Raw genomic sequence first — 23,555 nt, 5'->3', positions numbered from 1 at the left:
GGCCGAGGGGGTCATGAGGGCCTAGGGAGGGTGAGGGGGGAGCGCCGCCATGTTCCGTGACACAGCAGGGGCGCCTCGCCCCGCCCCCTTTGATTGATAGCCGCGCCAGCCAATAGCGCGGAGCCGCGGCGGCGCGCGCCCCGCTCGGGGCGGGGTTCCGGCGCGCGGGGCAGGAAGAGCTGAGGCGGCGGCGGAGGAGGAGGAGGAGGAAGGAGGCTGAAGGCTGAAGGTACCGCTTGGGACCCGCCGGGCACCCCCGGGACCGCGCGCCCAGCGGCCGCCGGGCTAAGGTCTCCTGCCGGGGGAAGCCACGAGGAAGGCGGCACGGCGGCATCGGGGGGCCCGGCAGAAGATCGCGGCCTCCGGGCGGGCGGGGGATGCCCGGGCCGGGCCGCGAGCCCCCCCTGTCCCGGCTCAGCTCGGAGTGTTTGCCCGGCGGCGGCGCCGGGGCCGGGGCCGGCCGGGCTGGGAGCGCAGCGCCACCCCCGAACAGCCGCACAGTCCCGCGGGGCCGGCCGGGCCCGGCAGCGCCGCCAGGCCCGCGGGTCGCTCAGTGCGGGAGGGAGGCCGGGGGTCACCGTGAGGGTCGGTGGAGCACGGGGCAGCCTGCGGGGCTCTGCGGGGTCTGGAGCCGCAGTCTGAAGGTACAGCAGCGCTTCCTGCTTTGAAACATGGCTCGAACTGAAGAAGGAAGCGCCAGGGGACGGTGGCTTCATTTCAAGTGCCTCAGCACACAGGCTGCCCTTTATTAGTGGAGGGCTCTACAGCCTTCTGTCTTCATCCAGGGTTCTGCTTTAGCTCAGTTGAATCACCCTGGAATTCTGCAGGCAGCAGAACAGATTGCTTTTGTGAAGCCACCTGGTAAAGGTTGAAATTTGATACTGGGAAGAGAGGATGTGGGAAGGTTTCTCATCACACCTGCTGCTCTCTCTCTTTCCAGGATGTCTTCAGGTGCATTATTTCCAAGCCTGGTGCCAGGCTCTCGTGGCTCCTCGAGCAAATACCTGGTGGAATTTCGGGCAGGGAAGATGTCCCTGAAAGGCAGCACCGTAACTCCAGACAAGAGAAAAGGCCTCGTTTACATCCAGCAAACCGATGATTCCCTCATTCACTTCTGCTGGAAGGATAGGACTTCAGGCAATGTGGAGGATGTGAGTATGAGCTGATGTTTCAGTGCTGAGGTGTTATGTCATGTTCTGATCTGCTGGCACTGCAGGAAGAGCTCCTCCAGGACAAATTAGGGTGAGAATGCCACTGACAGACCTGCACTTCCACATGCTCTCTGCTCTGAGGAGCAGATGGAAGAAAGTTGGTGGAGGAGGGCATAGGGATTTGGGAGGGGAAAAGGAATATTGATGCATTTTCTCAAACATTTGTTTCTCCTGACACACTTTCCAGGATTTGATTATTTTTCCTGATGACTGTGAGTTCAAGAGAGTCCCACAGTGCACCACAGGCCGTGTGTATGTATTGAAGTTCAAGGCAGGATCAAAACGACTCTTCTTCTGGATGCAGGTTTGTGGGAAGCCAAAGACAAAGGCCTTGGATCAAAATCCCCCCAGCATGACTCATACCAAGAGCAATTCTCTTGCAGGAGCCCAAGACAGACAAGGATGAGGAGCACTGCCGTAAGGTGAACGAGTATCTCAACAATCCCCCCATGCCAGGGGCATTGGGTGGGAATGCCAGCGGAGGCCACGAGCTCTCAGCACTGGGAGGTACAGTCCATTCTCTGCTCCTTCATGTCAGAGGTTTTTTTTCTTTTTAAATTTATGTCTAGACTAAGCCCCTAGAGTTCCCTAGGAAGAAATCCCTGATGGCTGTGGAGGGTGAGCTGGGGACAATGTTAATACCAGAAGCGTAAATGTGCTTTTAGCAGAATAAACTGTGCTGTTAAATAGGTGTAGGTTGAAAGCTAAGACTGCCAGGAGAAATCTCTTTGTTTCCAGTAGATTCTCTGGAGTCTTACCTCTTTATGAAACCAAGTTACATTTATCTTTTATGAAGATCATGAATCAGTAAACACTTGAAACTGTTTCTCCATACAGAATGTGATGCCAATTAATCTCCTGCTGTTTGAGCCGGAGTGCTGTGAAAAAAACCATGTGAATATGTTGTGTTTCAGAATGTTTTTGTTTTTAGGTGAGGGTGGCTTGCAAAGCCTTCTTGGAAACATGAGCCATAACCAGCTCATGCAGCTGATCGGACCAACGGGCTTAGGAGGACTTGGTAAAATGCTTTAATATCTTTATGCCAAAATGGTATTTTCTCCTGCCAGGTTAAATCTTACCTGACAATGTTCTCAAGCAGTGCTATTGATCTCAATAGCGCTTCTTTCATGTGAGAAGGCAAGGCCCTGCCTCGGAGATGAGCTCAGGGACAGAAAAAGGGTACCAGATTCTACACAGCACTCATCTCAGGGCTTGATCTGCAAGGAACTGTGGTTCTGCTCCTTGCTGCACTGAATCTTCTGTTTTTTTCCCTTGTTTTTTTCTATTCCACTTTTTCTTCCCAAATATTCACTGGATCAGGGCCTGAAAACCAGTGATTTGCTCCTGGTGAATGTGCTGGTTACCAAGCTGTGGAATTGCTTGTGTTGTCTCTGATTCAGTGAATATTTGTGTACAAAGTAGAAAGAGTTCAAGAGGAAGGTTGGAGTGGTCCCACCCCACAGCACTCCCCAGTCAGGGGGGCAAGGCTCAGGGCAGGGCTCTCTCCTGGGCAGCCCTGGGGAGAGCTGGAATCACTGGGTTCTGAAGGGGCTGTGGTCTGTTCTCAATGCCATCCATGCTCCAGGAGCATTTTCTGACAGGTCAGACCATCAAGTGTAAATAGGCAAAGGAACACAGCAGTGACAAAGATTCTGTGCTTAAGCTCAGGAGTCCATTTTTGTGGATCTGGCTGATGTCTTTTTAGCTTCAGATTCAAGTCTCATATTGGTGGGATGCTCAGATGCAAATCTCATGGTAGTGTTGGAAAAGTCTGTCTTTTTAGGGTGTGTTTGGAAAAGATCTTCCTCTTGAAGCTTCACATAATCCTGACACTGTCCTCCTTTTTTCCACACTTTTCCTCAGCAATTCCTCTTTCCTTGCCTTTACATCCAGCCCTAAGCCAGATTGACATGTAACAGAAAGAGAACCATCTGCTTGCTGCTGCAAACAGTGGTTATGCTGAGTCCCTGGGGATCATTTCCCCTGGGAGTGTTGTCTTTGTCACAGCTGGTTTACATCTCCTGGGGCTCTGCAGAGCTCCAAAGGAGCTCTCTTGCTCCTGGGTCACTTTTACTGTGAAGTGGAGCAGAGCAGTGTGTGGTGAGCTCCATGTGCCATGCCTGCTGCTGGGGAAGCTCTGGGATAAGTGACAGGAGGTGTTGGTTCCATGGGATTGTTCTGTACAAGGAGGGACTGGCAGGGCTCACTCTGACCTGCAGGCTCGGTAGCAGCAGTTGGCCACGGGTTTGCTCACTGAGTGCTGCTGTTCTGTCCTCTGTTCCCAGGTGCTCCCAAAGGTGGGTGAGAAGTGCAGGTGCTTTGTGTGTATAATAAGGTGTGAAGGAAGGAGCTGCTGATGGGAAATGGAGTGTTTGGCTGATGTGGCTCAAAGGAGTTGTAGGGGAGCAGTCAAGTCCCTGACAACTCCAGGGAGGGCAGCAGCCAGCCCTTTTCCCAGCTGAGGTTCTTGACCCTGCTATAAGTCCTTGGTAGTTGGGAAGTGTGATGGAGGAGGCTGATTGTGGTTTCTTTGGTATAAGGCTGTTGGTTTCCTGCTGGCTGCTCCCCTGAGAGTGCTTGGTGTGTGGAGCTGTCCTTCCTTTGCCTGTGATGTGTTTAAGAGCTTGGCTGATTCTGTTGCTGCATCTCCGCTTTAGGTTTGAAGCTGCAAGCCCCTGGTCTGTGAGGAGAGAGTGGTAGTGACTCAAAGATGCCTCTGGGATCTTCCTCTGAGGGCCTTGGTTTTAAAGTTCAGAGAAAAGTTGGATTTTTGGTGTAGCAGATAAGAGGAGAGGGCTGTGTTACAATGATGTATGTACGGCACAAACCGGAGTAACTTCATCTTTGTGTACACCTAGAAACTGAGTCATTTCTGAGATGTTCAGCTCTCTAATGGGGATGCAAGATCAGAAAAGAAGATTCTCTTAATTTGCAGCAGGGGATAGGAGGGTGGGTTGGGCTCTTTCACCCCCTCCTCTATTTTAGCAAATAAAACCTTTCAGGTACAAGAGCATCCTCTCCAGAGAAGAGAGGTGCAGAAAACCTGAAAAAATAAATGTCTAAACCAGATATTCTTTTATATTCATGGAAGGTGGGCTGGGTGCACTGACAGGACCTGGGCTGGCCAGTCTGCTCGGGAGTGGGGGACCTCCAACCAGCAGCTCATCATCAAGGTAGGAGGCCTTGTCTGCCCTGGGCTATTGCAGTGGGAACTTGCCACTGCTGTGGGAGGAATCATGGCTTATTGAATGGGGAATGTGGTGGGAATCAAGGCTGCTTATTACCTCTCTAAAATGAGCTTTTCATACTGTAAGGGTTTGAAAAGAAGCTTTTCAGAACAGAAGAGGTTTTTGCAGGGAATTAATGACCCTAATTATCTTGCCCAGCTCTCGCAGCCAGTCTGCTGCAGTGACTCCATCTTCCACGACTTCTTCCACCCGTGTAACGCCGGCCCCGTCCGTTCCTGCGGCTGCCTCGGTGACCAGCCCCAGCCCCGTTCCCAGCTCGGGTAATGGAACCAGCTCAGCCACAAGCCCAACCCAGCCCATTCAATTGAGTGACCTTCAGAACATTTTAGCTACTATGAATGTGCCATCTGGAGCAGGAGGACAGCAAGGTAACAGTGCTCTGACCAAGCAGCTGCTGGATCCAGGAGTCCTTTGGAGCTGTTTTACTGTCCTGTCCTGTTCCACATTGGTTTGAAAGGTCTCTTAATTTTTTTGTTCCTGTTTTTTGGTGGTTTTTTTTATTTCAATGCTGGTTTTGACTGCTTCAGGAGCCTTATTCTCACTCCAAAACTGAGAGGAAAAAAGATGGTGGTAGTGTAATAATAATTTTAATACTCAGACCCTGACTAGATCATTTGATTTACATGACAAAACCACGGGATTTTGGGTGTAGTCTAATGGCCAACCCTTTGTTTTCTCCTAGTGGACCTGGCAGCTGTTCTGACTCCCGAGATCATGGCTCCCATCCTGGCCAACGCTGAAGTTCAGGAGCGATTGATGCCTTACCTTCCCTCAGGGGAATCCCTGCCGCAGACTGCAGAAGAGATCCAGAACACCCTGACATCTCCTCAGTTCCAGCAGGTAGAGATGCTGGCTCTGGGGGGAAGTGCACTTCTTCCCCCTTTCCCATGCCCTACTTTTCCAGGTTCCTGGCACTGTTCAGAGTGGGAAGTTGCTCAGTAGAAGTGGAAAGGAGGAGGGACATGGTTTAATGGAGCATTAATTCTTCCTGCAGTCACTCAAGGGCAGATGGGAATGGTTTTTACTTTTTCTTTTGGAGTTGGGCTTTACCTTTCTCTTTACTATAAATTTGCTCTGGCAAATGACAGGAGTAGTAGCAAATTCATTATTCTCTTTCACCAAATAGGTCCTTAATTTCAGACTGAAGGGAGGAGATGCTCATGGTTCCTACACTACATCCCTTGAAACACCAGTCCTTAATTGCAGGACAGACACCATGTGTGATAAAAGTTGGTGTCTTACCGACCAATCTGAACTAGTAATTTACAGCAATTTATTGAAATTTGACCATTTGCAATATTTCAGGAGCTTAAATGACTGGTTTAGATTAAACTGTAGCAACTTCCATGCAAAAGGAAGTGAGGGACAAGTAATTGGTGATTATTTTACTGCATATCTGTTCCCAAGCCCTGCCCTGACAGGACTGCTCTCTTCCTGGGGTTACTGCTGCAGGAATCTGATGAAAACTTTATTTTGATGCTGTTGACTCCAATCCCACAGGCTTTGAGCATGTTCAGTGCTGCCTTAGCTTCAGGACAGCTGGGCCCACTCATGAGCCAGTTTGGGCTACCTGCAGAGGCAGTAGATGCAGCAAATAAAGGCGGTGAGTGCTGGTGCTGGTGGGAGCAGGAGGAAAGGGGGTTTTTTGGGGGTGTTGGCACTGCACATGACCACTGAATATGGGATGTAAGGATCAGCTTCACTCTAACTCTCCCTCTCTGAGAGTTGTGAGTCTGCAAGGTGACTCTTGCACTGATGTTTACAAGGAAAGGGTGGGTGGGACAGGTGTTCCAGCAGACAGAGTGAGGTGTTGGGTGCAGTGAGAGAAGTTGGGGTTCTGCAGAGATGTGTTGGCTTTGTTTCCTTGCTAGAGATGCAGAAGACTCTGGAGATGTCACAGTCACCTTGTTCAGGAATGCCTTTCTTGTGGGAGCCTTTAATGATTCACATGAAATCAGTGATCACAGTCAGGGCCAGCTCTGGCAGTGAGGCAGTCCCTTTTCCCTAATGAGCTTTTGGCATCTCTCCCATTACTGCAATAATTCAACACAATTGAAGTGCATAAAATGCTGTGTAAGAGAGATCTGGATGTGTGTTACTATTGTTCAAAATTTTCCTCCCTGCTAATTCATACTGAAACAACTGTTTGCTTTCTAAGTAATGAAGCTTTAACCTTGTGTGGCTAATGAGCTCCAGCCCAGGAAATGAAATAACTCGTGTGTTTAACTTCTAGATGTAGAAGCCTTTGCCAAAGCCATGCAGAACAGTGTCAAGTCAGACCAAAAGGAAGGAGACTCTAAGGACAAGAAAGATGAAGAGGAAGATATGAGTTTAGATTAAGTTATTTGCTCTTCCTTACAGATACTCCTAGATACTAACTTAAGCAACTGCAGTAGGATTACTAACTTCATATTATGCTTATATAAATCTACAAATAAAGAAATTTTCTTTATCTGCCATACCGTTCCTTCCAATCTGTCCAGTATTCCTTCAGTGCTGATTATCCCTCTTCTTTTTCAGCCTGATGCTTACTCTTCCCAGGTAAAGTGAAAGAGAGTAACATAAAACTTTATTTGACTCCAAAGTATGTACCAGTGATTTACAAAGACCATCTTTAATACTACAACTTTAAAAACAGGTCATAATTACATTTAAGATGGACATGTTAAAAACCCATTTTACAATATTTACCCCTCATAAAAAAACCCCACAATATAATGATATAAGTTACAAGTCCATTTTAGAAGCAAGATTTTGTCCCCAAGTGGCCAGAGATATATATACACACACAAATATATATATGACGTGTAAGTGCACGAGTGAACTGGGTGTCTTGGGAGGAAAAAGCTGCTTCAAGTGGAGACTGCACTACACCAGGGCTGAGGGAGGCTGAGCAGGAGCCAGGGTGGGTGAGGGCCAGGTGTGGAGGTAATCTTTCTATTTCTTCCCTTTAAAGCAGTGGTTTCTTGCTTCACACAACAGGACTTTTGTCAGTGTACTACCAGTGCTGAATGCAAGTGCAGAGCCAGTGGCGGTTGTGCCTTTCTGCTTTCCCTCAGCAGTTCTCCCAGCCTATTCTGTTCTTTTCTGATTCTTATAAATTATTCTGGTAAGAAGATGCTAATTCTGTGAACAGAATTTTGTCCAAGTTCCCCCTTGCAGAGCTCTTTGCGTAGCAGTAGCAGGTGAGCTGAGACTGCCCTTGGGGGGAGGTTAAATGTGCCCTTGCTTATAAAACCCCAAAACCGACGGAATTAATCCAGTTTGTCCTAATTGCATTTATTATAAACCAGAAACCGCCTGCAGCCTTTATCAGCAGACAGTCTGTGACATTTATTAACAGCCTCAAGTGTTCTGTGAACTAAATCTATGTGCCTTGTACGTGTGGGGTGAAGGGAACAGGACTGAGGACGAGCTGCAGGGCTGCTCTGAGCTCCAGCCCACGCTCCCACCACGAGCCCCAGGGCAGCACGAGCCCTGCTCTGGATCCCTGACCACCCAGAAGGACTCACCTGTCACCACATCCCGCTCCAACTTTTTGGTTCTATTTGTGAAACATCACCAAAGTGCCCCCTTCTCCCCAACCATCCTCCCCTGCCCTCCTTCCCCTGGGATTTGTGGCCCCTCTGGTTTGGCCCAGACCTGTTCCTGCAGTCACTGGAGATAAGTGTATCCGAGCACGGGCAGTGCTCTAGTGGTGACCCCGGGGCTGCAGCAGCGTTCTGTCCCTCAGGCTGTCCCTGATGTGGCGCTCAGAGCACAGGGCAGCCCTTCAGGCTGACAGAGCCCCAGGCAGTCCCAGCTCGAGGCAGGTCCACGTGCCTCTGGTTAATCTGCAGGTTCCTGACACAGCCCACAAGGTGAGGGAGGGGAGGTAACAGCAGCCCTGTGCTGGCCTTGTCTGTCTCTGCAGAAGAAACAAGGAAAAGCAGGCATTAGTCTGGCAAAGGCTTAACCTCTCCCTCACACCAGAAATAGTATCTCCATTGTCCTTGGGGTACTTCATTCTGGAGCACATCTTTCCCAACTCACCTGGCAGCCCTCCCAGGGAGAAGGTTGCCCTTGTGCTGGGTGCAGGAGGCTGGCTGGGTCCCACTGTGTGGTTGCCTTCTGTGTCCACATCCACCTGGATTACGTTTTTCCATTTGGTAACTTCAAAAGAAAACAACAGTCAGTGCTGCTTCCTTACCCAAGGAGCAAGCAAACCTCTGCTCTCCAGCCTAGACCAGTGCTGCAGCAAGTGCAAAACTTAAAGGGCCTGGCCTAGCTCTTGGGAAATGCCCAGAGCCGGAACAATCTCCCCCAAAACTTCACCCAGCACTGGCTGAACAAGATGGAAGTTTAAAATAGAGCTGTGCTGAGAGGGGGCTGCAGCTGTGCCCCCACCCCAAAAAGGGCTTGATGCAAAACAGCACTTGCTGCATGGCAGCTACATTAAAGGCTGAGTTTCCTGTACAGGTATGAATCCTGCAATCCCTGCTCCCAGCTATGGGCTTGGAGACCTTTGGACACACTCGACACCAAAGCAAATTGGGCTTTCACTTCAAGCTGGATACAGTCCAGGATGGATCAAGTCCTGTAGCACATCCTTGGCCTTGCCAGCAGCTCCATGAAGCGGAAAAACAACCTGCCTCGCCTGACTACCAGAGCTGACAGCGCTAAGATCAGGCAGGAGTTCTTGTTAATTAGGAAATTGACTTCATGGCAGCTACAAACTCCCAAATTAAGCGCATACAGCAGGGGGACAGGGTTTAAATTGCCAAGCCTGGGCTTGTCCTGAGCTCCCCTAGGAGATGTGGGCTGAGCAGGGCTGGAACAGAGCCACAGAAGCAGGGGAGCTGTCACCTCACCTGCAATGGCGTGCCACTGCCCGTCACAGAGAGCTGGGCTCGTCACCGACGCCGAGAACTCATCAGCCCCAATGCCTGCTGTCACAGTGACCTGGGGTGAGAGAAACCCATCAGAGCTGGAGAGCTGAGAGGGACAGGCAGCAGACACCCACTCCCTCTGGAACCTGTGGGGAAGCCCCGCTCCCGGTACCTTGGTGTCCTCCATGTAGAGCAGGAGATGGTGGCTTCTCCTCGTGCCGATGTGGAAGATGAGGCCAGAGGCACTGCGGGGACGCACCTCCAGTGTCACCTCCAAGTCCTGCTCAGTCATCACTGCATCAGCTGGAACAGAAATGCCATTGGTGAGGACAGGACCAAGGGCATTCCCATGGAATGTGACCCTCCTAGTCCCAGCCCACAGTGGGGTACCTAAGGTGATGGAGCCGCCATCCGTGGTGAAGAAGACGCCGCTCTCCAGCACGCCCTCGTAGCACGGCGTCACCCCGAAGGTGCGTGAGGGGGGACCCAGGGGCCTCCCGTCCAGCTGGGGGTTCCTCAGGCAGCCATCAAAGCTGGAGGCTGATGCAGCCTGTGGAGAGAGGCCACTGAGCACAGAAGGGGCAAAAGCTGGGAGGCACCAGTGATGCCATGGGACTGGGAAGAGGCTGAGGGGGTGATGCCATGGGGCCGCCAAGCCCTTACCGGTATGTGAGCCTTGGCTTTTCCAGCTGGAAGCCCCCCCACGTACAAGGGGCTCTGGGCCACGAAGAGCCCTGTGGTGGCCACTGCAGCACTCTGGGCTCGCAGCCCATCAATAACCAGCTGGGCCCGGCTCTGGTCTCTGCTGAAGAAGACCTGCAAGGAGCAAAGGTCAGTGCCAAGACTGGGCTGGGAGGAGCCCCAGCAAAGGGAGGCCTCAGCTCAGAGGTTCAGCCAGCCCCAGCTGTGATTTTGCTGTTCCCTTTGCTCCCCTGGCACTGCAGGGAACAGCAAGGGAACAGTAGGGATGTGCCATCGAGAAGCAGCACCCAGAGCAGGGCTGCAGGGAGCCAGCCCTTGCAGGGGCACTGATGTGGCTCAGGGAGGTGCTGCTGAGCCTGTGCCCCGCTGCTCACCGTGTGCCACCGGCGGTCACGGTACTTGTCCCTGCTGCGGATGCGCAGCCGGCGCCTGCCCAGCTCCACCAGGAACACAAAGCGCCCGTTGGACACAAAGAGAGCCATGGAGGAGCCCCGCTCGCCTGCCACGTAGAACAGCAGCCCACTGGAGGAGTTCAGCTTCACCTCCAGGGAGAAATGGGACCTGCAGGGACAGAGAGTGATGGGAGCACCCGGCTCTCCTGCAACTGCATGGCACACGTGCTTCCAGGCCATGATCCCAGGGCCAGGATTGCATGGGGTGGGCACAGGGCGAGGCTCACCTCCACCCAAAGGAGGCTGGGATCTCATCAAACTCCCAGCGGCTGCTCGGGGTCCCCCCGAAGTGGGAGGAGCCCCTGGCTGAGCGGGGCTGGGGGTGCAGCTGGCACAGCCCGTCCTGGTCGTGGCGGCGGCCCTTGGGCGCTGGCTTGCCTGGCACCTACACAGTGTGCACCAGGGAATGGAGTGAGGGGAGCATCCCTGCCCTGCCAGCAGAGCTGAGCACCTGAGGAGGATGAGGAGGAGGATGTGGGGAGTTCTGGCAGCAGCTGGTACCTTGGGTTTCCGCCTGTCCTTCTTCGGAGTGACTCTGAGCTGCTGCGACTGCTCGCCCACGGGACAGCTCATGGTGACATTGATGCTCTCCACGTTCTGCTGCAGGTCCACCACCATCTGCGGCTCTGACATCCTACACACGGGGAGAAAAGGTCCCTGTCAGACCATCTGGGAGGTGGGAAGGGGCTGGGCCCTGCTGTGTGGAAGGGGCATGGTGTCACTCACCGTTTGACAAAGACGTTCCCGATGCAGCCGCTGAGGTTGCTGAGGGCCCCTGGCTCCGGGGAGCCCCCGAGGTGGAAGAGCCGGCGCTGTTCCTGGCGCCGCTGCCGCCGGCTGTGCCTGGCGCCCGTCCTGCCGTCCTGCAGCTCGTCATCCACGTACAGCCTCACCCTGGGGGTGGCAGCAGGGGCTCAGCAGGACCCCGTGGCTGTGGGCAGCCCGGCCCCCACGGCACCCACAGCAGCACACGTACCCACGGGCATCGCTGTAGAAGGCCACGTAGTGAGCCCTGCCATCTGCATAGGCACTGTCAGTGATGACTTCGCTTCCCAGCAGGTTCAAGGCCAGCTGGCCCCTCTGGAGGGACACCTGGCACGTCCCCTCCTGCAGAAAAAGCATCACCCAACAGCTCAGCAGCTGAACCCCACTGCCCTCCAGGAGCTCAGGGTGCAGATCTCACTCCAGATCCACATCCTGGCCCCATCAAAATCCCCTCTTTCCCAAGGGGAAGCAGCACTGCTCCCAGCAGCCCCACTGCTGGCATATCTGGGGGCCTGCAGGTGCCCACCTGGGTGGAGTGGTGGTAGAGCAGCCCCTCAGGCTGGCTTGTCTGGAAGCTGAAGCCACTGTAGAAGTCCCTCAGCCCCGGCACATCCGTCAGAGCCAGGGTCAGGTAGCCATGGCCATGGACACTGACTGAGCGAGCAACCTGTGAGAGACAGTACAGAGGCAAGGTGGGAGCCTGGCCTGGCCTGGCTGGGGCACTGGGACATGAGTGAGGAGCTCTGCTTCCTTGCTGGCTCTGGCTGTTGCTATGGCCAAGCATGTGGAGCAAGCACCTCATGACGACCCCTTTACACTGAGGATGTGGGAGGTTTATGCTTGTTTCTGTGTGAATGAGGGGAGATGGGGCCTGTCCTGCTCCCTTTCCCTGCAGACCCTTCCCCAGCAGGCTGGCCAGGCTGCCAGGGCTCTGTGCTCACCAGGAGGTCCGAGGTGCACCCGTAGCTGACGCCCACGGTGCTCATGCGCTTCAGGTCCACGTATTTGCCAAGAGCCTTCAAACCCTTCATGCAGCCCCGGATGGGCCCACCCGTGGGGAAGAGAGATTTCAAACTGCAGGAGAAGCAGACAGAGTTAACAAGCACAGCCCCAGGCAGGGCACAGCCCTGGGCACGATCTGGCCCCGCAGCTCTTTCAAGCAAAGTGCCTGGGAATGAACTGTGATGGTCACGGGTATTTCCAGTGTCAAGGCTGCTCCAAAGCACACAGCATGGCAAAGGACTTGGTGACACCCACCAGCACCTCATCCCTCACCAGAGATGGAAATGTTACCATCCCTAAAAGCTCAGGATGATGGACAGGGAGAGCAAAACTTCCCCCCCGGTTTCAGCAGGGTTCCAACAGCCCTGGATGTGGCTGAGAAAGGGCCAGGGCCACCACCAGGGACTCAAGGGGAACATGCTGACTGTCCCACCCCATTGCAGGCTGGACCCACCTGGGGGGCAGCACAGCTGGGGGCACACCCCCCAGGTAGTAGGAGACAGCATTCTCCAGGGAGTTCTCCTGCTCCACCACAAAGATGGTGAGGCGCTCCACCCGCACCAGGATGCGCTTCTTGTTATTCATTTTGAGGAGGAAAATTTGGATCTGCAGAGAAAACAGAGAAATGATCTGTCAGTCTGGGGCAGTTAGGTCCATCACAGAGGGCAAGACAAAAGTGTCAAGTTAATGTCTCAAGTCAAAAAACTTCCTGCAGCTCTGCCCCCCTCAAAAACAAAGGTCCATGTGCCTCCGCACCCTGGATGAGGAGCCCTCCCTCCAAGAGAGCCCCGTTACCTCTTACCGCTTTGTTTGTGGCGCTGCTGATGGTGAGGGACGAGGAATTGCTCGGTTTTGCCATCTCCAGGCCAGAGCTGAAATCATAGTAAAGAGCCAGCTTCCCATCCCGGATGGCCAGACACAGGAATTGACCCTGGGGGAGGCAGGATGGACACTCAGCAGGTGCCCAGGATGCAGCTGTGGCACTGAGCCCACCCGCCCTTTAGCACTGCTGGGAGCAGGTCCCACTTCCAGTGCCCTGGTCACAGTTATTTGGGATTTATTTTCAATCAGCAGCCCTGTGCTGGGGCACAGGGATAACACTGCTGGAAATGCTCCTTGCAGCACTGCCTGCCTCAGTGAACCCTGGCCCAAGTTCTGGGGAGCCCCTCCAGCACCAGCCAAGTGACTGCTGTGAGGTTTGGGTCCAGTCCTCTCATGGCTTTTAACAACAGTGCTGAAATCCTGCTCCAGGCAGCCCTGAGATCCTCAAAGCCCTCCTCTCCCAAGTATCCTGAACTGGGAACACGTGTGAACTGGGGCTGTCCACTGAGGGATGAAGGCTCCCCAGGGCAGCAAGCACCTGCCTGGTTCTCCAGGAAGAAGATGATGCCGTTGTAGGAGACCACGCGGATCTCCTGCTCGAAGCGCTTGGTGGTGCCGAACTGGCTCTCAAACCTGATCTCGGCGTAGCCGCTGCCGTCGAAGTAGGAGCCGTCCGTGAGCCAGGGGTCTCCCGTGGACTTGGACCTGGGACACACACACAGCAAGAGGCATCACCCCAAGGCATGGAGCAAGCAGGGCTGGGCTGAGTGCCCCGGGGCAGGGCTGGTCCCGCAGTGCCCACCTGGCGCAGGGTTTCTCGGCAGCCGTGTCCAGCTCGAAGGTGTGCTGGAAGTTGTACAGGCTCACCACCTCCTCGTTCAGCGTGTCCAGCTCCAGGCACCCGCGGTAGTTGGGATAGCGCAAGGCAGGAGGAGGCTGGGGGTTAAACACAACACTTGAACAGGGTTTCCCCTCCGGTGAGAGTCTCCTGAAGCCCCCTCCCTGCTGCCTGCCTCACCGTGAAGCTAGAGGGGTAGCCCCCCACGTAGAAGACCACGCTGCGTGGGTCCAGGTTGAGCAGCCCCTGCTCTCCCTTGGCCACGCTGTCTCCCTTGATCTCGTGCACCCTCTGCCTCTCCACGATCACCGACATGTGCCCGTACTGCAGGATCCTGCAGCAGGGAGGGATGGTCAAGATTAAGGGACACCCCAAAGGAGCAAACCCTGCCCTCTCCTGAGGAAAGGCCCCACCTGTTGATGCTGATGGTGACAAACTGCTCTCCAATATCCTCATCAACACTCAGGGAGGTTGGTTCCTCATCTCCCAGTTTGTAGATCCAATGCACTCTGCGGTCCTTGAGCACAATGCCCAGGTAGTCTCCAGTGGCCTGAACGCAGGGAGAGACAGGGTCACATGTTGGCATTTGGGACAGGCAGGAGCTCTCCCTGATGCTCCCAGGGCTGCACTGGACAAACAGCCCCTATTCCACAACCCAGGCTGATGGCTGCATCCAGGGGCTTTGTGTCCCCCACAAAGATATTCAGGGACCAGGTGAGGGGCTGATGTCCAGGCATGGACATCACTGATGCAAAAAGGGCTCCATCACCCTCTGGCCCCATCTCACCTCTTGGCTGCCCAGGTACAACACGAACCGCCCCTCCTCTGCCTCGTCCTGCTGGCTCCTGGGCTCGGGGTTTTGGATGTAGAATTTGAGGGATGTGTAGGCAGCTAAATCCTGCAGATTGCTGGGCATCCGGACCTGCACCCCTGAGCTGCCATTGAATTTCATGGGCACTTTCACCTGTAGGGAGACAAATCCAGCCCCGTGGCACTGAACCCACTGCCACCTGCCTGGTCACTGCCAGTTCTATCAAATCCCATGAGAAAGAGACCCTGCCTAGTGGCCCCAAACACTCTCCCCTTTGCATGCCACCCTCAGGTAAGCCCTCCTGCAGCCCAGGCCCCCAGCCCAGCCCTCAGCCTCACCTTGCTGGCAGCGTTCCTCGCCTGTGTGATGAGCTGCCGGATCCTCACGATGTTCTCTGACACGGTGGCATTTTTGTTCCTCCTGTTCTCCAGGCTGCTCAGCTTCTCCAGCAGCAGGGGAATGGTGCTCTCCAGGCTGGACACTGGGGTTGGAAGAGGAGCCAGGAGTTTTGGAGGTTAGCAAGGAAGGGAAATGCAAAGGTCAGGCAAGTTGAGAAATGCAAGTCAAAGCAGTGGTAGCTGGGACAGTCAGAGAGAGATCCCCCTAAATCCATCATCCTTGAGGGGGTCTGAGAATGCTCCAGTACATGCAACCTCCTGCAGTAAAGTTAGAGGTGATACAGACATTGCAGGAGAGGAAAAAAAAAGGGCCAGGACTTAAAAGCATCCAAGACTGGCTACCTCCCTCTGCTGTTGACCTGGAGTTGCAAAGCACAGCTTTCAAAAATACTCTGGGGGCATCTGTGCATGCAGTGGCTCCTATCAGACTCACCCTGTGGCACACCAGGCTCAGCACTCACCAGATTTCCTGGCATCCTGGACCGCCTGGTTCAGGTCTTCATTTCGGAGGCCTCCATACTGATCTTTCCACTCATCCAGGTTCTTCTTCATGGTGCTCAGGGCATCCTCCACTCTTGCAGCTGTTTCGTTGGCCTCAGCAGCAGCTGCTTTGGCATTCTGGATTGTGTCCTTTGTGTCCTCTGCAAAGAAAGAAATATCTCTGAGGTGTCCAGGAGCAGGGAGCAAGCACCTTGGATCACAGTCAGTGCACAAAGAAGGGAGCAGAGAGAATCAGTCCAGCCACCCCAGAACAAACCTTGCTCCCTGCCCAGCATGTCCTGCACAGACTGCAGCTGGGTCAGGAGCTGCTCCTTCTTCACACGGAGATCAGCCAGCTTGTCCTTTGCTGTCTGCAGAGTGCCTTTAATAGCTGCAATTAAAGAAAGGCACATGCTGTTTGCTGGAGCTCAGTCCAGCCCAAAGGACAGCAGATCCTGCCAGGAGCCTCTCTCACCCCCATTGAGTTTGCTCTGCTGTCTCCTTGCAGCCTCCTCCAGGCTGCTGCTGTTCCTCTTCAGCGTTCTGGAGGTGGCCCCGAGGTTTTCTGATATGACATTCTGTGAAACAAACATGGGAGACTCTGAGGAGGGATTCAGGGCTCTGGCTGCACACAAAAATGCTCGTTCAGACAGCTGCAGTGGGGTGTGACAGGGAGACCCCAACACTGAGTGTGGCCCCAGCTGTGGCAGACTCTGCTCTCAGGCACAGAGCACAGTGCCCTCGTGTCAGAGGGAAGGGAGTTTGCTTTTTGCCCAACTCACAGGGCTCCCCACAGCACGTACCATCAGGGCCTGGCTGGCTGCCTTGTCAGCATCGTGGGCTGCTTGCTCTGCTTTCCTCACAGCTTCAATGATGCTGGCGTAGGCATTGGAGGCATTGACTGCCCTCTGGATAAAGCCATCCTGGTTTGTGTCCTGGATGATGCTGTGTTGGAAGATGAAGCCATCAAGTCCATGGAAAACAGGCTCTTGCCCATGCCCTCACAGACAAACCCCTCTGTGCTGCTCAGCACAATGTGTGCTCCAGTACAAGTCTGGAGGTGACACCCCGCTGATCCCTGACACGGTGGGGCTGCAGCTTCCCATCCCCAGCTCTGGCAGCAGACAGCCTGACCAGTGAGGCTCAGGACAGCGCCTCACCCAGACAGGTTCCTTGCGAGCTCATCCAGGAGCCGGGCATGCTCCTCTGCCTGCTCCACCATGGGGATCTTGCTGCTGGCCGGGGAGAACTTCTTCACCCGCTCAGTCAGGGGCAGCTTGGCCCCATCCAGCAGGGCTGCCAGCTTCTCGTACGCCTGCAAGGACACTTGTCACTGCTGAGGGCTGCCACAGCTCTCCCTCTGCCCACGCCAGAGTGCCTCTGCCACTCACCTCCTTGGCACGCTCCATCATCTGCAGGAAGTCAGAGACCTGAGCAAGGGCGTCCTTGGCCATCTGCAGGGTCTCCTGCACCAGTGCATGCTGCTTCTGGAGCTCCTGGCTCTTTTGCTGGACACAAAGACCCAGGGTTAGAGAGCAGCAGGGCTGGGACAGCCCCCCTCACCCCATGGCCCGGACCATGGTCTACCTGAGTCTCCTCCAGGTTGTTTCGGTTCAGGCTGTTGAGCTCCTCTGTCTGCCTGGTTTTGTTCACAGCCTCGTTGAGGGCATCTCTCAGATCCATGAGCTGGGAGCTGTGCTGGGCCAGCCTCTCCTGGATGCTGCTCAGCAGGTCCTGGTTGGACTGCCAGCGGGCGTGCAGCTCGCTCTTCACACGATGCAGCACTGCACAGGGGGGAGAACTCTCGCTAACTCCTCTTCCTCTGTTGAACACTCTTTCTGTGCCTGGCTGCCTCAAAGCCTGGTCTGGTCTTGGCAGATACCAAGGCCAGAAGAGACCATCTTCCACCCCTCCCTCCCTCCTCTTCAGCCTAGATGCACAGGATCTTGTCCATGACTGTCTACAAACCCTCAGAGAGATGGGATCTCTTTCAAAGACACCAAGCCATGCCTGAAAAGATCCAGGTGATGGACCTGAGGCCTTGATTACTTCCACTGTGAAAAATTACTTATTTCCCACAAGAGTCAGTTTATAATTCCAGCTTTCAGCTACTGAGTTATGCTTTGCCAAGGCTCGTTAATCAGAAGTGTTCTCCTCCTGCAGTGACAGCATCCCTGGCTGGGCTCACTGCTCTCACTCCTGCAAGGATGCCCTCAGGACAGCAGAGCTACTGTGGGAGCTGGCTGCTGTTGTTACTCTATAGGAACAGCAAATAGGAAGAAACATGGTGTGACTTATTCCCATCCATGTGTGATGTGAATACATCACATAATAATGGTGATTCCTGGTTCTAAGTGTTGTCATTTTTGTTCATCAAACAGAACTACCCACTTAGCTCTGCTCTGAAATTTGCCTTAAGGGAAAAGGAACCACAAATTATCCTGTTGGAGTGTCACAGGGGACTTTGTAACTCCTACAAAAATGGCTGGGGGTGCCTGGTCCTTAACAGCACTCTCTAAACACGACCATGATGTGCAGTGGGCTCCAAGTCAGACCCAGCAGGACCTGGGCAGCCACCAAGTTGAACTCACACTTCTTAGCCTCCTCGTGCTCACGCCTTGCCAGCTCCTCCTGGGCTCCCAGGCTCCTCTCCTTCATCTCCCTCAGCATCCTTTCCACCTCGGCCAGCTTCTGCCGGAACTCCTCTCCGGACGTGGTGCTGGCATTCTCTGCCCCGAACCTGGCCATCTGCCGCACCAGCTCTGCAGGGAAACCCACACCCCATCAGACTGACCAAACCAGGGCCTTCACAGCTCCCTGAGCCTCTCCTCACAAAGCACTGACAGCTTTCAGACAGCACTCGGACAACAAACTGCTTGAGACCACCCAGAGGCACTGCCCCAGGTTTCAGCCTCCTTGGCCACTAGCAGTAACAGATGTTACATCCTGAGCATCTTTCTGTGGCTTTACCTCTTGTCCAAGATCCAGCCACTCTGCTTTGCTCAATCTCTCCTGAAGCTGCAGTGCAGATTGCCCCCATTTTATGCATTTTAGTAACATTTGTGGAAGTTTAATTTGTTTTTCCCCAGACTTATGTTTAGCCAAGCAGCTGAGACTCACAATAAGGCTGGTCAGGGTAAAAGCTGGGATTCTGCAGGGATCTTCCTTTGGTTTTTTGTTTTCTTTGCTCTCTCCATGGCATTCTCTGAGCACTGCATTACTTGGCATATCACATGGGGAAAAAACCTCAAAGTGAAGACCCTTCTTGACATACCTGCAATGCCCCTCTGGATGCTCTGGATGTGCAGCAGGAGCTGCTCCCCCCTCTGGTACACGTCCCTCGTGTGCTGCTCAACACGAACCGCTTCTCTGTGAGTCATGGTCATCTACCACAAAAACAATGGCATAGTTCAAGTATAAGATGATATTTTATGTCATTTGTCAGTGGGACTGTTGTTCCCAAAAGGAACACAAGGCTTGGGAATGTGTTTTTTGTGAGGTCCTTGAAGGAGACTGTCCCACAATGTACTGAAGGATGATCTTATTTAGCACCTTCAGAGAAGCACAAGCATTAAATACAGCTCCAATGCAACAGGCTCTGGATGCTGGAACGATCCCAACACCACAGAGTTCAGCACTGTTCTGTGCTCTCAACAGAAGGAAAGCCCCAAAGCCTGGAGCCAGGCACACCTGGGTCCTGATCAAGTGACAGGGGCCTGCAGTCTGGCTGTCTGGTACACACAGGGCAGTTTGTCTTTGCAGCTGTCTGGGGAGGTATGTCATCAAGTAGAGATTTTTCCCCCTCCCTGATTAGAAGCAGGCAGTTTATAAATCAAATCAAGTGAAATTAAATCTTGCTCAGTTTATCCATTCTCTGAAGATGCGACTGTTAGGTTTTAGACAATATTGATTGCATCCATGATGGACCCAGATGTTTTGTTTCCTTACTTGTATGTCCCTTCTAGAGATGATATTTGATTGAATTTATTTTTACTGCTTAAAGTTGGAGCCACCTCAAAAGCAAGCAGTAAATCAAGAAAAACTATCAGTATTATGAAATGTTTCACAGCTCTCCATGGAAGGAAAGCAGGTAATCCAGTTTGAGCACTTAACACTGCAACTTAGTTCTGGTCAAGCAGGAGACCCAACCTTCCTGAACTAGGCTCCTCACAGGCTTCAAAACCCTCATTTTGGTAAAAGGGGGACTTGTGCTCTGGCAAAGAAAGATGGAGAAATGCCCTACTTTGTGCTGCAGCGCGTTCAGGTCCTGTGTGAGATCCATGTTCTCATCCTCCAGGTCATCAGCCCTTTGCCTCACCCTGCTCATGGCTCTGTGGTACTCACGGAGCTGGTTCTAGGGAAAAAAAAATTTAAAAAAGAGGCTAAATCAGGCCAATAGGCCAGGAAACAGGGGCAGAAGGTGATGTGAAGCCTTTCACATACAGCAATGGCCAGAATGGTGCTGTTGAGGCCGTGGAGGCGAGCCCAGGCGATGGAGCTGGCGTTGAGGGTGACCAGCTGGCCGCGGATGGACGGGAAGGACATCTCGATGCTCTGCAGGTCCTCCAGCAGGAGCAGGACACAGCTGTCACACACTGCAGGGACACAGCAGTCAGCACAGGCCCTCTCCCGGGCTCCCCTCCCCTCCTTCCCCAGGACAGGGGCACACAGACCTTCACACTTGACGCTGTCGGGGCCGTTGGCCACCAGGACCTCGTGCTGGCGCAGGCAGACGTCGCACTGCTTCCCCGTGAGCCCGCTGGGGCACGTGCACTCCCCGGTGCGGGGGTCACAGGAGCCCCCTCTGCACTCACACTCTGCAGGGACAAGAAACAGAGAATCATTTGGGGCTTTTACCACTCTGGAGCCCGCTGGGGCATGTGCACTCCCCGGTGCGGGGGTCACAGGAGCCCCCTCTGCACTCACACTCTGCAGGAACAAGAAACAGAGAATCATTTGGGGCTTTTACCACTCTGGGGAGAGGGGAAGGAGAGGTTTTATTCCAGCTGTGCCCATCCACACGCTGCTGCTGGGGGTTCCCTGTGCAAAGCAGGGTCCCTCAGACAGCTGCCAGCTGTTTTCTCCCTCCAACAACTGGACCAGCAGCACAGCCCTGTCCCAGTGCCCCTGGCTGGGACCCCACACTAGTAATAGGAGCTTCTTTGAGCTAGGTACTATAAGCTTTTGGAGGTCTGTTTTTCACTTAAGATAGTCAGCTACCTTTGGAGACATAAAATTAGCAGAATGGCTTTTGCTGGAGTGTTGGAAGGAAAAAGGTTTAATAAAAGGCAAAATAACAAACTCCTTAGAGAGAAAAACCTCTTTAGGTGCAGGAAGTTCTTGCTCCTAGTAAAACAAACACCTCACAAAAGCAATTAGTTTCTTTGTTCTCTTCTTTTTCTAGCAAATTGCCCAAGCAAAACTTTTTGGCTTTTGTCTAATTACCCATCCTTAAGTTTTAAGTGAAGTCTTTTAGGGCCTATGAGATGCCTTTTTTTTTTTACTTAATTAAGAAGACAAACTTCTAAGCTTCTTTCCTTTCCGAAGAAACAAAAGACAGTCGTGCCACTCCGTTTAACAAAAACCCGCATTCCCACCCACACTCACTCACTTGTGCAGCCGCCCTGGCCGAAGCCCCAGTAGCCCGGGGCACACTGGTGGCAGCGGGAGCCGCTGACCCCGGGCAGGCAGCTGCACTGGCCGCTCTGCAGGTGGCAGCTGCTGCCCACGGCGCCCACGTCGCAGTCACACCTCCGGCAGCCCGAGCAGCCCTCAAAGCCGTAGTAGCCCTCCTAGGGAAAAGCAGGACTTTTTTGTTCGTTTTTAATTTATTTTGGTTTAGTTTATTTCTGGTTTTATTTAAGAAATCTAAAGGCAAGCTCATTCTTAATTTCTGGTTGATTTACAGGAAAACGTCAGGAAATAAACATAAAACTAAGGTTAAGTTTTATACTGTGTGGACTTAGTTGATTTGTTATTGGAATACAAAGACTACTGATGGCATGGGATTTAGAGGGAACTCCTCCTCTCTCCTTGACTTGTATGAACAAGGTGAGGTCATATGAACCTCTTAAACTTGACAGGTCAGCAAGTGTGCCTCTCCCCTGGGTCAGTGATGGGGGAATCCCCTTTTCCTTTCCAGGTGTGTTTTGAGCACCACAAAATTCAAAGCAGCATGGTAAAGATGTGGAGCTGCAGTGAGAGCACAGGCATGCCACAGCACTGCCCTGTGAACTTGCCCTTGCCCAAGCTGGATGCACTCAGCAAAATGGGGTTTACTGCAGCTTCACAAATGATGCCACTTTACTGGAATGCTGCCTGCACTGCTTGCTGCCAGATCTTTAACAGCTTTTGCCATGTACTCATGCAAATTCAGCCTTCACCAGGTGCTGGCAGCCAGCCCTGCTGGGCTCACAGGCCTGGGGGATGGCACACCAGGGCTGCCCCCATCCCCATGGCAAGGACAGGCACCACCCCAGGGCCCAGGTGAGCCTCACCTCGCAGCGGTCACAGTGCGGGCCGGTCACTCCAGTCTTGCAGAAGCACTGGCCAGTTTGTGGATGGCAGGAGTCAGTCCCACAAGGCGAACAGCTGCACTCTGCCAGGGAAAAATACATCCAGTATTAAACTGGAGAGCCTGTCAGCCACTCACAACACCTACTGCTAACAGCAAAACTGCTCTTTCCCCCTTATCTATCCAAGTTAAGACAGAGCCTCTCTCCTCTTGGGTCTGCTTCTCACAACTTGTGCCCATGACTCTGGTAGTGTTTGAGGGTCCCCAGGTCAAGGGAAGAGATGAAAATCTTGACCCCATGTTTCTGAAGGCTGATTTATTATTTTATGATATATATTATATTAAAAGAAAATTATATATTAAAAGTACACTAACGAAAGAGAAAGGAGGCATCAGAAAGCTAGAAAGGAATGAGTAACAAAATCTTGTGACAGACTCAGTGAGTCTGACACAGCTGGCTGTGATTGGCCATTAATTAAAAACAATCCCCATGAGACCAATCAAAGATGCCCCTGCTGGTAAACCACCTCCAGGCCACATTCCACAGCCATCAGATAGTTACTGTTTACATTTCTTTTCTGAGGCTTCTCAGGAGAAAAATCCTAGCGAAAGGATTTTCATAAAATACGTCAGCGACACGCGACCCCTTTTACAAGCTGCATTTGGGCTGCTGCTCCTCAGAGGGAGACGAGTGCTGGGAACGGGCACCCTCCCATTTTGCCCTGCCCCCGGGCTGGCTGCCCACTCACGGGTGCAGTTCTTGGCCAGCACGGCGTCCCCGTGGTAGCCGGGCGCGCAGAGCTCGCAGCGCGCGCCGGCCGTGTGGTGCATGCAGCCCGAGCAGGCGCCCGTCAGCGGGTCACAGCTGCTGAACAGCATGTTGGGATCCGTGTTCCCGCTGCAGTCACAGGGCTGGCACGAGCTGCCAATCACCAACGGGTTGCCAAAGTATCCCGGGGCACACCTGGGGAAACACAAGTCACAACACAGTGAGGATCCTGCAGCCTGGAGTTGCACAACTGGAACGGCGTGAGCATCCAACACTTGTAACTGCTGCAACCCTCAGGGATCTCAAAGCACTCTGTGTTTTGCCTTGGGATACCTCAGAAAGGTGCCTGCATCACAGGCTGCAAGTCAAGGCAAAGCACACCTAAGTCATACACCCACAGTAACAGAATTTCAGCAGCTGGGCATTTGCAGGCTGAAGAGGACTGAAGGAAGTGCTGCCAGAACAAAGCAACTGTTTCTGCTGCAGTCCTTAAGGAGAAAACTTCTCTGCCACAGCAGTGTCTGCACAGGTTAGTGAGCCCCCCCATACACGGGTGCCACCCCCCTTACCGCTCACAGTTTGGTCCAGCATAGCCCGGCTTGCAGAGGCACTGCATGTTGGATCCCTTGTGGACACAGCCAACAGCAAAACTGAAATGAGAATGGGGACACAGGG

General features: G+C 53.4%; 2 protein-coding genes across 5 annotated transcripts in view; one reads left to right on the top strand and one right to left on the bottom strand.

Moving 5' to 3' along the window:
- Nucleotides 1-112: 112 nt before the first annotated feature.
- On the top strand, nucleotides 113-6,918 carry ADRM1 (ADRM1 26S proteasome ubiquitin receptor). Of its 3 annotated transcripts, none has more exons than XM_054644299.2 (10): nucleotides 114-229; nucleotides 941-1,151; nucleotides 1,399-1,515; nucleotides 1,595-1,718; nucleotides 2,143-2,229; nucleotides 4,303-4,384; nucleotides 4,598-4,827; nucleotides 5,142-5,299; nucleotides 5,960-6,062; nucleotides 6,693-6,918. In XM_054644299.2, exons 2-10 carry the CDS (start codon nucleotides 942-944, stop codon nucleotides 6,797-6,799), a joined length of 1,218 nt encoding a protein of 405 aa, XP_054500274.1. In that variant the 5' UTR covers nucleotides 114-229; nucleotide 941; the 3' UTR covers nucleotides 6,800-6,918. The 3 variants fall into 3 exon arrangements, with proteins under 3 accessions (XP_054500276.1, XP_054500274.1, XP_077043355.1); XM_077187240.1 differs by lacking the exon at nucleotides 114-229 and adding an exon at nucleotides 270-290; XM_054644301.2 differs by lacking the exon at nucleotides 2,143-2,229 and having other exon boundaries at nucleotides 113-229.
- Nucleotides 6,919-7,006: 88 nt separating this feature from the next.
- The window catches only part of LAMA5 (laminin subunit alpha 5), an 88,012-nt gene continuing 71,463 nt past the window's right edge, over nucleotides 7,007-23,555 (bottom strand). For both annotated transcript variants that reach the window (XM_077187239.1, XM_054644298.2), the window contains exons 44-80: nucleotides 23,450-23,530; nucleotides 22,861-23,075; nucleotides 22,095-22,195; nucleotides 21,209-21,389; nucleotides 20,271-20,414; nucleotides 20,041-20,192; nucleotides 19,841-19,951; nucleotides 18,872-18,983; nucleotides 18,189-18,359; nucleotides 17,185-17,381; nucleotides 16,989-17,105; nucleotides 16,758-16,912; nucleotides 16,401-16,542; nucleotides 16,073-16,175; nucleotides 15,875-15,988; nucleotides 15,579-15,758; nucleotides 15,058-15,200; nucleotides 14,696-14,872; nucleotides 14,322-14,458; nucleotides 14,089-14,242; nucleotides 13,873-14,006; nucleotides 13,613-13,775; nucleotides 13,051-13,179; nucleotides 12,703-12,854; nucleotides 12,188-12,320; nucleotides 11,773-11,913; nucleotides 11,458-11,588; nucleotides 11,208-11,375; nucleotides 10,983-11,115; nucleotides 10,709-10,866; nucleotides 10,404-10,590; nucleotides 9,991-10,143; nucleotides 9,718-9,877; nucleotides 9,500-9,630; nucleotides 9,310-9,400; nucleotides 8,492-8,611; nucleotides 7,007-8,366 (exon numbers count right to left, since the gene is read on the bottom strand). In XM_077187239.1, the coding sequence (XP_077043354.1) occupies nucleotides 8,212-8,366; nucleotides 8,492-8,611; nucleotides 9,310-9,400; nucleotides 9,500-9,630; nucleotides 9,718-9,877; nucleotides 9,991-10,143; nucleotides 10,404-10,590; nucleotides 10,709-10,866; nucleotides 10,983-11,115; nucleotides 11,208-11,375; nucleotides 11,458-11,588; nucleotides 11,773-11,913; nucleotides 12,188-12,320; nucleotides 12,703-12,854; nucleotides 13,051-13,179; nucleotides 13,613-13,775; nucleotides 13,873-14,006; nucleotides 14,089-14,242; nucleotides 14,322-14,458; nucleotides 14,696-14,872; nucleotides 15,058-15,200; nucleotides 15,579-15,758; nucleotides 15,875-15,988; nucleotides 16,073-16,175; nucleotides 16,401-16,542; nucleotides 16,758-16,912; nucleotides 16,989-17,105; nucleotides 17,185-17,381; nucleotides 18,189-18,359; nucleotides 18,872-18,983; nucleotides 19,841-19,951; nucleotides 20,041-20,192; nucleotides 20,271-20,414; nucleotides 21,209-21,389; nucleotides 22,095-22,195; nucleotides 22,861-23,075; nucleotides 23,450-23,530 (5,326 nt within the window). In that variant the 3' untranslated portion in view covers nucleotides 7,007-8,211. The remainder of the gene's footprint in view (nucleotides 8,367-8,491; nucleotides 8,612-9,309; nucleotides 9,401-9,499; nucleotides 9,631-9,717; nucleotides 9,878-9,990; nucleotides 10,144-10,403; nucleotides 10,591-10,708; nucleotides 10,867-10,982; nucleotides 11,116-11,207; nucleotides 11,376-11,457; nucleotides 11,589-11,772; nucleotides 11,914-12,187; nucleotides 12,321-12,702; nucleotides 12,855-13,050; nucleotides 13,180-13,612; nucleotides 13,776-13,872; nucleotides 14,007-14,088; nucleotides 14,243-14,321; nucleotides 14,459-14,695; nucleotides 14,873-15,057; nucleotides 15,201-15,578; nucleotides 15,759-15,874; nucleotides 15,989-16,072; nucleotides 16,176-16,400; nucleotides 16,543-16,757; nucleotides 16,913-16,988; nucleotides 17,106-17,184; nucleotides 17,382-18,188; nucleotides 18,360-18,871; nucleotides 18,984-19,840; nucleotides 19,952-20,040; nucleotides 20,193-20,270; nucleotides 20,415-21,208; nucleotides 21,390-22,094; nucleotides 22,196-22,860; nucleotides 23,076-23,449; nucleotides 23,531-23,555) is intronic.

The sequence above is a fragment of the Agelaius phoeniceus genome, chromosome 17, assembly GCF_051311805.1.
Source record: "Agelaius phoeniceus isolate bAgePho1 chromosome 17, bAgePho1.hap1, whole genome shotgun sequence".
Taxonomy (NCBI): domain Eukaryota; kingdom Metazoa; phylum Chordata; class Aves; order Passeriformes; family Icteridae; genus Agelaius; species Agelaius phoeniceus.
The sequence above is the reverse complement of the archived record's forward strand: the minus strand, read 5'-3'. Positions and strand labels throughout refer to the sequence as shown.

Excerpts from the sequence above, each read along its gene's own strand:
- ADRM1 (XM_054644299.2), top strand. The coding sequence starts at position 942 with ATGTCTTCAGGTGCATTATTTCCAAGCCTGGTGCCAGGCTCTCGTGGC. Across the intron at positions 1,516-1,594 it reads GACTCTTCTTCTGGATGCAG|GAGCCCAAGACAGACAAGGA; the intron begins GTTTGTGGGAAG and ends ATTCTCTTGCAG. Across the intron at positions 5,300-5,959 it reads CATCTCCTCAGTTCCAGCAG|GCTTTGAGCATGTTCAGTGC; the intron begins GTAGAGATGCTG and ends CCAATCCCACAG.